The sequence below is a fragment of the Hippopotamus amphibius genome, chromosome 9 (assembly GCF_030028045.1).
Source record: "Hippopotamus amphibius kiboko isolate mHipAmp2 chromosome 9, mHipAmp2.hap2, whole genome shotgun sequence".
Lineage (NCBI taxonomy): Eukaryota > Metazoa > Chordata > Mammalia > Artiodactyla > Hippopotamidae > Hippopotamus > Hippopotamus amphibius.
The window spans coordinates 37,936,223-37,948,528 of NC_080194.1; the positions used below are offsets into that span (position 1 = coordinate 37,936,223).

Genomic DNA, 12,306 nt, shown 5'->3' on the forward strand with positions numbered 1-12,306 from the left:
TTTATGTATGTCCCTTTGGTGAGGTCATCTGTTCTTCCTGTTTGTCATTGTGTGTGTGGAGGGGTGATGTTGCTGTCTTTGCCTGTCTCTCTGGGGCTGGATCAGTCTTAGAGGCAAGAGGGAGGCTGGGCTCTGGGATTCCTATTCAGGTCCAGCCCCCTGCCTCCCCACCCTACCTCTCCTCCTTGTTGCTGGCAAGTAAGGGTGCTTCCACTGGGAAGAGTGGATTAAAAACACTCTATTCTTTAATTAATTCTGTATACCTGTCATGTTCTGACCCATGGTTTTTCAAATACACATTGAATAAACTGAGTCTTATCATACAGTGCTTCCTCTTTTCATTAAGATTTTAATAAACATCTTTTAACACTGTACCTTAACAATGGTACCACTTTAAGACAATGTGATCAGGAATCAAGATGTGTCGTGGATATCCCACCTCCCACCCCACCCCCTTCCCAGCTACTATATACCATGCTGGTGTGAGGTGGGTCCAGGTTGACCACTCGGAGAGAATTCACACAGCCTCATCTAGACTCAGACCATGGGGGTCATGCACAAAAGTGAGCAGCAGGGGGAGGGACCCAGCAGAGAGGACTCTACAAAATCCTGTGCCTCCACACGTGCCCCAAAAAAGTCCAAAAAGGAAATTGAGGGGGAAGCCGAGTCATTTATTATTTCTTCAAAAAGTTGGGTAGGGGAAGAGGGGCAGGCCCATAGTATTTAACTGGAAAAGAATGAAGGGACTTTTCAGTGCAAAACAGCTTGTTGGTCTGGGAAGTGTGAGATTAGGCAGATTGGTGTTTGCAGCACAGTTTGGGGAAGGGCACTGTGAGGTCCGACTGGGGGCATCTCAGGAGTCATTCTTGTGCCAGGCTCCAGAGCCCTAAAAGATTCAATGCCATTATTATATGTGTAAGAGGCAGGTCAGCCCCTGTCAGAATCTCCACAGTGTAGAGATGGTCCACAGCTAGGGACGCTGTGTCTGTGTATGTGCAGGGTCAGTGCCGTGTCTCTATGTGCCAGGCTCAGTCCCACAGCGCGTGCCTCCTTTCCTGTGTGGGGGTCTCCTTTGTTTCCTTTGTGTTGGGTAAACCACCTTTTCCTATGCATTGGGGTTAGTCAGTCTCTTGTGTCAGTTGGTCTGTCTCCTGTGTGTCTGGATGGGGCCATGTTTGTAGGAATCCATCTGTCCTGCCTCAGCCCCCACTCCCGCTCCACCCCTCAGCCAGGTCCCAGCGTGCTGATGGTGGTGTAGCTCAGCCTGGACAGTGAGGCGATGGAGGGGGTGGGAGGGTCCTCGTCCGGTAGAGGTCTGGGGCGAGCTCGCGGAGGCCGAGGACAGCAGCGGGCGCAGGTGTCCAGGCAGGCCTGGCGAAAGCGACGGTGCATGAAGCAGTAGACCAGGGGGTTGACACAGGCAGAAGCGTAGCTTAGCAAGTGGATGAAGGAGATGGGCGCACCCGAAAGTGCGCGATGTGCACCGGGGCCATCGAAGGCGCGCCACGTGTTGGCGCTGTACACTGGCAACCAACACAGGAAAAAAAGCACAACGATCACCAATAACATCCGCACCACGCGCTTCTTAGCCAACAGCTTGGCCTGGGCAGGCCGGGTGCCGGATCCCGGCCCCGGCGTGGGCGCGGTCAGCGCGGACAGCTCCAGTACAGGCCGGGAGCGCGGAAGCTGCACGTAGCAGCCGTCGCCATCCTCACCAGCCAGCCGGGTCTCCGACCGGCAACGCCCGTTCGGGTGGGCAGGACCTGAGCACAGACAGTGGGCGGTCAGAACAGAAGTCTGAGTTCTCCAAATCTCCAGCCTCCCAACTCCCTTCATTTCCAGCCTCTCTTCCTACTCACACACCTTTCCGCTCCACCCACTTTATGTCCCGCCCCTTCCCAAAGTCCCTCCCCTCCTGGATTTCACTTACCTTGTCCTGTCCCACCCGGCAGTCCTCCTTGACTTCCGACTCTGCTCTGGCTCTCGCTGTCACTGTCACCGTCAAAGCGAAGCCCTAAGTAGAGCTCGCGGGAGATAAGCCCGTAAGCCACCGCCATAACCACCCCGGGCACGAAAAACAACAGCAGGAGCAGCAGTACCGACCTGGAAACAGAGCATAGACCCATCACGCTGGTTTCCGTCAAGCTATAATCACAGATGGAGAAAGGCCCAAGTAGTGATGTTTCTAGGGCTGGTGGCCAGGTCTCAGAAGAAGTAGGACTTGGGGCTGTGGCTGGGAAGGGCTAGCGAACTGGGAAGGAGCCCCGAAAGGGAATCCCAGGGTGGCGGGTAAGGGAATTAGAGTGGTGATTCTTGGAGCAGCTGGATGAAGATTCTGGGGAATGGTCGTGAGTATCTGATGGAGATGGAGAAGGGAATTTCCAAGAACTGGTAATAGGCACCCTTACCAGGTTTGGCGAACCCGCGCACTGGGCCAGCGATGCATGCATTGCAATACACGAGGTCCCGCTGGCTGCACTGCAGTGTACACCGGGTAGGGCACCATGAGCAGTCCGGACAGCATCCATGTGGCTACGATCACGCGAGCTGCGTGGGAGCGCGTCTGCCACACACGCGCCTGCAGTGGTCGGCAGATGGCGCTGTACCGCTCCAGGGCGATGGCCACGAGGCTTAGCGTGGACACGCTCACAGACACCCCTAGCAAGGGAAGAGGAAGGGGTCACTTAGGAAACTTGCACTACACACTCACCAGTGTAACCTCCATACCCCCGGAGCGAGGAAGACCCTTACATCCGGCAAGGATTTCAGGAGCGGAGAGGGGGGAGGGAGGCAGGTCGGTTGTTCACCTACCCATGAAGTAGGAAACCGCCTTGCAGACGACTGTGCCAAAGATAAATGTGCCCATGAGATTGGGCAGGAGGGTGAAGGGCATGCAAGCCACGGCCAGCAGGAGGTCACTGACTGCCAGTGAGAGCAGGAAGGCGTTGGTGACGGTCCTCAGACGGCGGCTCAGTCCCAGGACCACAATGATGAGCACGTTTCCTCCAACACTCATCAGAAAGATCACAGCGTAGAGGGTGACCCTAATGGCCAGCTCCAATTCTGGGTAGGAAAAAGGTGAGGTGGCAGTAGGGAGCCTGGCCCCCACTTAGCCGGGCTCTCCAATTTCACTTAATCCCCAACCCTCCAACTCCCACCACCCAGCCAGATCCCCTGCTTCCCAAGTCCCCACACTCCCTGCCCCAACCCCTAGGACCCGCTCAGTAAATGGTGAACTCGAATCCTTAACCCTTCTAACCCCTCCACACCTAGTTAAAGTGGCCGAACTCTACCCTTCCTTAAGAAAGCCTGTCTCTTCTCCAGCTTTGCTCCACATCGTTCCTTCTCTTTGCAGCCAAACTTCTTGAAAAGATTATTTGCATCTTTTCATTCACTGCTCAATCTGTTATAATCCAGTGACCTGTTCCCCCATTACTGTTTGGACACTTCTTCTCAAGGTTACTAAGCTATAACTGCCAAATCCAAAGGTCTCTTCTCAGTCTATTCTTCTTGACCTCCCGGAAGCACTCAACCTTGTTGACCACCCACTATCTTTTGAAACACAGCTCCGATCATGTCTTTATTGTCTTAAACAACAACAACAACAAAACAAACAAACAAAAAGACCCTTCACCTACTCTCACCTGTCTGCAACCCTTTAGCTTGTCATCCAGATTCTCCCAGAACTGCCCTCTTCCTCCTCCCATTTCCTCCCTGCAATGCACCCACTTAAGCCACTGGATGACTCAGTTTCCGGAAGGCATCATGTGCGCTCATGATTCTCTCCTTTTCTCATGTTGGTTTCTCAGCCTAAAATACTCTTTCACTGCCCCCCCCCATTAATACCCCCCACTAATGACTCTGAATAACAAAATTGTTTTCTGTTATATGGTAAATTCCTGCTCACCATTGTCTTTCAAGACTCAGACTGACTGTCCCTTCCTCTGTAAGGCCTTTCTGGACATCTTATTTGGAGCTAATCTCCACTTCCTCTGACCATGCATGTTCCGTACACATCTGTTAGAACCGTTTTTACTTTCTGCCTTATATTTTAATTATCTATAAACACTCATTCTCACTCCACAAGCATTTACAGAGGACTCTCTTTATACCAGGCACTGGGGACAAAGAGATGAACATGACAAATGCCCTGAGATCTCTCAGTCTAGAGGGAAACTCAGATGTATAAACAGATAGCTGTCACAAGGCGTGATAAGGAGTAAGGAATACACAGAGTGCTCTGGGAGCTCACAGGAGGGACATGTAGCATTGCTGGGCTAGACAAGGGCTGACCCCATTCATTTTTGTCATTACCTATTGGGAGAAGGATTCATCACTGGGCTTCCATATCACAGCCAAGCAGACCCAGACAAAGTTGAATTGAATTAAACTGGACCCAGCCACCCACACCCATGGCCTCAGCATGAGGGAGACTGGAGCTTGGAGGGAGAGAGGGCAGGGACAGAGCCTACTTGGCTGGGGGGAGGGAAGGGCCCAGAGCTGCAGGGCCCTTTTTCATAGCCCCATACATTGGCTGACTTTTGCCTGAGCTCCCAAATTAAACTGTTTTCTCATAGCGATAGTTTGTGCTTATTCAGAAGTTATTGTAGACTTCAAGCAAGTGCTATTTACAAGAGATCCTCTAACTGAACTCAGCACTGATATTGCTCGTTCAGAGCACCCAGTAAGTAAGGTGCCAACTCAGAATAGAAGACAGTCTCTAGGTCTCTAAAATGCTTTGCCTCCTACTGCTCCCTCACTTCTCTGTCATTCTTCATGCTGCAGCCCCCGATACTCTATCACGGCATTTCTCATTGTATTATTATGTTCATTTTCTAACTCTGCCATTCGACTATGAGCTCTTGAGGACTGGAGCAATGCCCATCTTGTTCTCCAGCACGTCCCTAGCATCTGGCATAATGTCTCCTGCACAGGCGTTAACATCTGCTTGCTGATGAATCTTAAATGGATCTCTGTCACTCTCCACATAAGTGCACTGCTCTGTCCCTCCTCATCCATCCTTCACCTCTGTGCTTCTAAAGCTCCACCATGCACTCTCCTTGCTGCCTCTGTCTCTCTGGAGACACATGTTGGAGGATATTTTGGGGGGTGGTGGGGGGAGGGGGTCAATGACATGCTGTGATCTTGGATGTGCTACTTTTACTATTATATACAAATTATCTATGTCTCATTTAGAAGCTGGGCCCCCTCTCTGCGGGAAGGTTTATGGAAGGTTTATGCGTGACAATTTGAGAGGTGTGTGTGTGTGTGTGTGTGTGTGTTTGTGTAGGGGGAAGTAAAAAACCTTTGGGAGGGGGATCTCTGTCAGAGAGGTCCTTGGACCCAGGAAAATAGAGCAGATGGTTTATCTTACACTCCCAGTCCACTGCCCCTCTCTGCACCTCTCCCACCACCCCTTAATCTCTCTAGTTCTATTATCTCTCTCACGTCCTCCTCTGTCCTCTGGGTGTTTTTCTTCAACTAGGTGGTTTTTTTTTGGAGGCAGGGAGCTGCACCATGGGGCTTGTGGGATCTTAGTTCCCTGACCAGGGATTGAACCCAGGCCCCGGCAGGGACAGCGCCGGTCCTGACCACTGGACCTCCAGGGAATTCCTTGTCTTCAACTAGTTTTTGATTCTACAACCACACCTCAAATTTGTACAGCACTCCAAATTGTGAGAAGCATATTTCTCATTCATTCATCTGGCTGATGGATCCCATGTGTGTGCCCTTGAACTTGGTTAATTATGGTAGAGCTGAAAGATGGGACTAGGCCCTATATTATGAACTTTCCAGTCTGCATGGGGACATCTGAAAACTAGAGGACAAAGTTCCAGTAAAAGTGACCAGCAACTGTACAATGCTTTGCTGTTTTACTGGGCATTTCTAGCTATTACCTTATTTCCAGCCACTACTATCTCTCTAAGTCTTTGCTGTTGAAGAGTTAGGAGATATGAAAAAGGCTAATTAAAAGCAATCGTAGAGCTAGGGGGCTGGAGAGAGGGAGGGAGGGAGGGATGAATAGATGGAGCAGAGGTGATTTTTAGGGAAGTAAAACTATCCTGTATGGTATTGTAATGGTGGACAGATGTCATTATACATTTGTGAAAACCCATAGAACATACAACACAAAGAGTGACCCCTAATGTAAACTATGGAATTTAGTTAATAATGTGTCAATATTGGCTCACCAGTTTTCACAAATGTACCACACTGTTACAAGATGTTAAGAACAGGGGAAACTGCAGTGTGCATGTGCTTGTGTGTGCAGGTGTGCATCCATGTGTGTTTGTGTGGTGGCACATGAGTGACCATAGTGGCTTCAGGGGTGGCAGAATTGGAAGATGCACTTCCCCTGGTACAGCCACTAGTGCCTTGACAGTCTACCTGCGAGCATCGTTCTGCTGGGGATGAGAGGAGACCAGGAATCAGACCAGAGGACTCAGAAGACTGGGACAGTTCAGTTCTGCTTCTGGGTCTAGAGGATCTGCATTTGTTCTCTCCAGATGATGGCAGATAAGTGTGGATACAAAAAGCCAGATGATGTGACATAAAACAGAATATGATTTTCTAAGAAAGAATTCCACAGAACACTGAAGCTGCTGATGCCACAAATCCTGCCCTTCCATATATATGGCATCTAGAAAAACAGTACTGATGAACCTGGTGGCAGGGCAGGAATAAAGACACAGACATAGAGAACCACTTGAGGACACGGTGGGGGTAGGGGAGGGGAAGCTGGGACAAAGTGAGAGAGTAGCATTGACATATATACACTGTCAAATGTAAAATAGATGGCTAGTGGGAAGCAACTGCATAACACAGGGAGATCAGCTTGATGATTGGTGATGACCTAGAGGGGTGGGATTGGGAGGGAGGGAGGGAGGCTCAAGAGGGAGGGGATATGGAGATATATATATATACATATAGCTGATTCACTTTGTTGTACAGCAGAAACTAACACAACATTGTAAAGCAATTATACTCCAATTAAGATGTGAAAAAAATAGTTGTATTTTTAAATACAAAAAGAAAAAATCCTGCCGTTCACTGGTGTGTTGGATCTGGGCACCCATCACTCAGACATCAAAGTGGTACCCATGTCTCTGTGTTGAGCACGGACAGCATCCAGCTGATTGTGGGTAACAGCCAGGTGATGGGAACATTCAAATGTTAACGGGTTCTAACTGAGGGAGCAGAAGTAATATGCAGGGGGATGTAGGTAATATCAGAGTGAGCATTGGGTAATACTTTAGTCTTGGAGCTGATATCTGGGTGGGTGAGAGTAACACATGTTTCTGTGGGCAATATCTGGAGAAGGGTAACAGTTATGGTTATAGGTAATATCGGATTGAGTGTGGGTTACTTGTAAGTTGAGGTAATATCTGAGTAAGTGTTGTAACATTCGAGTGAGCCAGATAACATTTGAGTGAGTCTGCAGATAGCATCTCATTTCATAGGTAACATCTTTAGGAAGCATGGGTTACACTGAGAGGTCTGTAGGTGAATGGGGGAAATACCCAGCTGATGGTGGTCATAGCTGACTGAGCAGAAGTAATATGTAAGTATTTATATGTAAGTGGGCAATATTTAAGTGAGTGTGAATATGGGATAGTAACAGATTAAGATATTAATCTGATTGAGTAAATTAACTGAGTTCCTGAATAAACATAGGTAGTATTTGAGTTTTTGCAGATAATATCTGAACATATAAGAGTAATACTTGTATCTATGACTTTATGGGTAATGTCTGGAGAAGGGTTACTCAAGTGAGCACAGGTAATATTTGATCACGTGTGCATAATAGTAAAATGAAAGGGAGTGACTTTGATGGATGAGTGACATCTAAATGACAGTGGGCAACATTACAGTGAGTGTGGGTGACATCTGTTTTTCTGTGAGTAGCTTCTGCGTGAACACGGGTAACATTCAGGTCTATGTGGATTATATCAGAATAATGTGAGTAACACGCACAGTTCTATTGGTAACACTGGAGTGAGCCTGGGTAGAATGTGTCTGTGGGGGTAATAGTTGAGTGAGTGTGGCTAACAGAGTCTCTGTGGGTAGCTTCTGACTGCTGGGTGTCACATCCAAATGTGTGTGGGCAGCAACGTCTAGATGACTTGCTCTGAATCACTTCACATTCTGCTTTCTCAAGGTCCCTTATTCTCTTAACTAGCATTGCCATCTTCTGCATTTCAACCTTCCTCTTTCTTGGCGCATTCCCTATCAACATTTTAAAAATGGCCTTATCTCTACAATGCACACACACTAAAAAGACAGACTATGTGTGTGCGTGTGTGCACACTCACACACCCTTCCTCAACCCCATGGTATTTTCCTCAACCCCATGTTATTTCTAGCACTACCCTGTTTTCTCTTTGTCTCTCTCTCTCCCTACCAAACTTCTGGAAAGTTTGATCTGCACACCTTGGTTCACTTCTCATAACCCCTCCCCCATGGCCCAAACTTCAGCTGACCGCAGCCACCCCCTAACACCCACAGCTCCTCCTAAGACTTGCTTGTTATTGAATCCGAGGGATGCTGTTCTGACCTTATCTGACTTACATGGGCAGCACTTGACATCACTTATCCCACCCTGCTTGAAATTTTCTTTTTTCCTTGCCTTCTTGTCTCTTTGATGGTTTCATCTAGATCTACATCATGGACTCTCCTTCCTCTGCTTGGTTTTAAAAATTGGTCTTCCTCAGGGTCCTGTCCCAGGACCTTTTTTTTTTTTCTTTTCATCTGACACAATCTTTGTGTGATTTACTCTATTCTCCTGGCTTCTGTTACCTCCTCTAGACAAACGTCTTTCAAGTCTGTATTTCTAGCTTATACCTCTCCCCTTCGTTCCAGACCCTTGGATTCAACAGCTTACCTGGCAAATCCACCTGCATATTTCACCAGCATTTAAACTCAGTGGGTTCCAAACTGAATGTATAATCTCCTTCTTCAAACCTGTTTCTGTTCCTTTGTTATCCTTCTCATCACACAACACCAACACCCATCCAATTGTCTAAGCCAGAAACCTGGGTGTCATCCCTTGACTTCTTCCTCCCTCTCTATTTCTAATAAATTATCAAGTTCTGTTGATTTCACTTCCTGAAGTGTCTCTCAAATCCATCCAGTTCTCTCCATCCCCACTGCCAGTAGCTTAGTCTAAGCCAGCATCATCTTTCATATCACCAGGACCAATGTGATATAATAGCCTTCTAAAGGATGCCCCTCTCCCCATCTCTTGTCCTCCAATCCATCCTCTACACTGCACAACTAATCCTGGCAGTACTACTGAACTTTTCAGTAGTTCCCATTGCCCTCAGCATAAAATCCATACTCTTTAGACAGGTCCATAAGGGTCTCTGGAAATCCTCTGAGCTGGTCCTTATTCTGAGTGTTCATTATTCCTCTTATGGTACATGTCTCAGGCACACAGAAACTATGACACACTGAACGAAAGGGCCATGGACTTAAACTCTGGGTGTTTACACACACTGTTCCTCTGCTTGAGATGCTTTTTGCCTTTTGTGCCCCTTCATTTGGCTGGCTTTCCCTTAGCTTTTTAATTTTTATTTCAATTTACCCTTCACCTCCTCAGGAGGCCAACTTTGATTCCCAAGTCTAGGCTAGGCTAGAGGTGCTCCTCTTCTGTATTCCCGCATCCCTCTCGAGGCACTTTGTATGGCAGTTCCCTGCTTCCTTGTCCATCTCCCCCACTGAACTGTGAGTTCCGTGAAGAAGGAGCTGTGTCAGTTTTGTTCTACTCCTGTCCTTAGTGCTTAGTACAATCTCTGGCTCCATAAGCATTTGTCGAGGTGAAGAATCTAGGTATAACAATGAGAGAGTGCATGACAACTGGTCTGAGAAAGTATGCAATATTTTATGGGGGTAAATAAATACTTGAATTACAATTTATCCCCATTTTCTCTTCTAGAGCTCGGAATAATTTCCTTCTGCTTAACACTGTTCCCTCTCCTGGAATCCCGCTTCTTCCTTTTCTGCCCACTGAACTCCAGCTTCAAGGTTCCCTCTTTGAGGTTTTCAGACCCCATCTCCTTTGGGGGCCCACAGTTTGGTCCCACTTGTGGGAATTCCAACGCTGACTGTGATTTTCCCCTTGGTTTTTGTCTCTCGCGTGCACTGGGGATGAGAGTCCAGACTGGGTCTAGTTCAGCCCTGTGTACCCAGCACCTAGCCCACGGACTATAATAGCAGGTGTCCAGTAATCATCTAAGGAAAGAAAAGGTAAAGGAAAGGGAAAAAATATGACTTGAGCTGTGTCATCAAGAAAATGTGGATGTCGGCTGATGTGATGGGAGGAGTGAAAGTCACTTTGGGGACTGGGTGAGTGGAAGTAGTCTGGGGGATGCGGGGAGAAGGTGGTACAAAGGGATGGGATGATTAATGGGGCAGCCAGGTTCTAGGAGCCTGAAACCCAAGGAAAGGCAGGTTGGAGAGGGGGCTTGGAAGGGACCTGGAGACGTTACTCGGAGACAGCAAAAGAGAGAGGGTACAGACCCTTGAGAAGAACTCCAATTTGGGAGGTAAAGGGATCTGAGGAAGTGGGAAATGGAGACAGGCAGCTCTAGAGAGCAACCTCCACTCCAGTGTCCAGCCTAATACAGGTTAGGGGATCTCTGTTGGGAAGGCAGGGGATTGGGGACACAGGAGATTATAGCTCTAACTTCCCATTCAGGTCTTCCAAAGTGCCCCTTCCCCCAACCAGCCCTCTTCATTCCCCCCATCTTGCCTGCCTTCCTTTCTTTCCTTCCCCATTGTGGCTCCGTGAACTGGTTGCCAAAGGAAAGGAGAGACCTGGGAGGACTGGCCAGAGGAGGTCCTTGCCGTCCCACTGTCTCTGTCTAGGAGGGGGCTGTGTGTTGGGGAGAGCATTGTGTTTTGGGGGTGACCAGGCGCTCTGGGGGTGGTCAGGGGACCAGGGTGTGAAGCGGCTCTGAGCAGGTCGTGCGAAGCTGCGGTGGAGTTTTCTGAGCTGTGGGGGACACATGTCAGGGCAGCTGTTTGGGGAAGGAGGGAGCACCACGAAGGGATAGCGTGGGCGCCTGGGGAGGCAGTGGGGGCCTCTGTGAGTGTCGCGGGGTGGAGTGAGGAGCGGCTCGTGGAGGGGGCTGAGGGAGGCACCCACCTCGTGTCCCGGCTCCGCGGATGCGTGGGGGCTCACAGCTGAGGTTGCCGGTGCCGCTGCCGCTGCCGTTGAGGAGGGCCCCCCCCGGGCGGCACAGGGAAGCCCCCGGCCCGGGTCCGTATCCCGGCACGCTTCGGTTCAGCTTTAGCAGCTCCATGGCCCCGGCCCAGCCGCCGCCTCCCTGCGCTCGGCCCGGCGGGCTCCCGCTGCGGCTCCACCTGCTCCCGCTGCGATTCCGGCGGAGGCTCCCTCCCCTCCTGGTCCCCGCCCCCAAGCCTGGCCGCTGCTCCTCCGCTCCGCCCCTCCTCGCCCAGCCTCGGCTCGCCTCCCTCTCAGGCTTGGGTCCGCCCCTGTCCCGCCAGGTGACTCTCCGTCCCCCTCTCCTGCTCCGGACTTACTCGCTCCTCCCCAACCCCCGTGACTGTCCTCGCCCCCTCCCTAGATCGCTCCTGTCTTCTCTTAGAGATTTCCTTCCCGCCCACTCCCCTTCACCACAGTCCGGGTTCCGGAGAATTCTCGGGAGTGCGTGTGTGTGTGTGTGTGTGTGTGTGTGTGTGTGTGTTGGCAAGGGCTGGAAGAGGTTAGGAGTGGATGGAGAGGTTGTGAGGAGGGAGGTTGGTGAAGGAGGGACTGGGTAGAGCGTGACTGCCGCGGGGTCTAGCATCTTTCCCTGGTGGGTGGCTGAACGTGGAGGTGGCAGCCAAGACGGGGCCGCATGCTGGGATCACTGGCTGCAGCGCAGATGCTTTAGCCCGCGCCGAGCGCCGCGGCTACCCTACTATGCCGCAGTGGCCGCCGTGACCGCGACACCATGGCTGGTAGTTCCCTGCCGCTCCTCGCCTCTAGGCTGGGATAGCCCCCGCATCTGTTCCCGAATCCTCACTTCCGACCTCAGGCCCAACACCCAGGCTTCCACCCAAAGCGCCCAAGGAAACCTTCTCAGCGCGCAAGGATGGGGAAGGGGCAGCATTCTCCCCCAGAGAATCCTGGCAGGGGAAAAGGGTTGCCTGGAGGAAGAGTGACTTAGAGGTTGAGGGGCGGCGGGGGTAGCGGTGAGAACTGCTGGGATAAACAGGAGTGGGTATGGTTCGGTTCCCAGCCCAGCGCAGGCATAACCAGGGAGGAGGCGTCTTGCTTTCTCTGTGGTCTCCAGGCAGCGC

The 12,306-nt window shown here is 50.4% G+C and overlaps 1 protein-coding gene across 3 annotated transcripts; it reads right to left on the reverse strand.

Annotated features, from left to right (window-relative positions):
* Positions 1 to 329: 329 nt before the first annotated feature.
* Positions 330 to 11,402, reverse strand: CCKBR (cholecystokinin B receptor). 3 transcript variants are annotated; one of them, XM_057750344.1, is made up of 5 exons: positions 11,147 to 11,402; positions 2,812 to 3,063; positions 2,409 to 2,658; positions 1,931 to 2,103; positions 330 to 1,763 (listed from the first exon to the last, which is right to left on the reverse strand). In XM_057750344.1, exons 1-5 carry the CDS (start codon positions 11,301 to 11,303, stop codon positions 1,225 to 1,227), a joined length of 1,371 nt encoding a protein of 456 aa, XP_057606327.1. In that variant the 5' UTR covers positions 11,304 to 11,402; the 3' UTR covers positions 330 to 1,224. The 3 variants fall into 3 exon arrangements, with proteins under 3 accessions (XP_057606327.1, XP_057606328.1, XP_057606329.1); XM_057750345.1 differs by having other exon boundaries at positions 1,225 to 1,763; positions 1,946 to 2,103; positions 11,147 to 11,303; XM_057750346.1 differs by lacking the exon at positions 2,812 to 3,063 and having other exon boundaries at positions 1,225 to 1,763; positions 1,946 to 2,103; positions 11,147 to 11,303.
* Between the last annotated feature and the right edge of the window lie 904 nt (positions 11,403 to 12,306).

What these genes read in the sequence shown, in the direction of transcription:
- CCKBR (XM_057750344.1), bottom strand. Translation starts at nt 11,303, where the DNA reads ATGGAGCTGCTAAAGCTGAACCGAAGCGTGCCGGGATACGGACCCGGG. An exon ending in CCGCGGAGCCGGGACACGAG is followed by an intron (nt 3,064 to 11,146) that starts GTGGGTGCCTCC and finishes TTTCCTACCCAG; the next exon opens with AATTGGAGCTGGCCATTAGG. An exon ending in GCGCGGGTTCGCCAAACCTG is followed by an intron (nt 2,104 to 2,408) that starts GTAAGGGTGCCT and finishes CTCTGTTTCCAG; the next exon opens with GTCGGTACTGCTGCTCCTGC.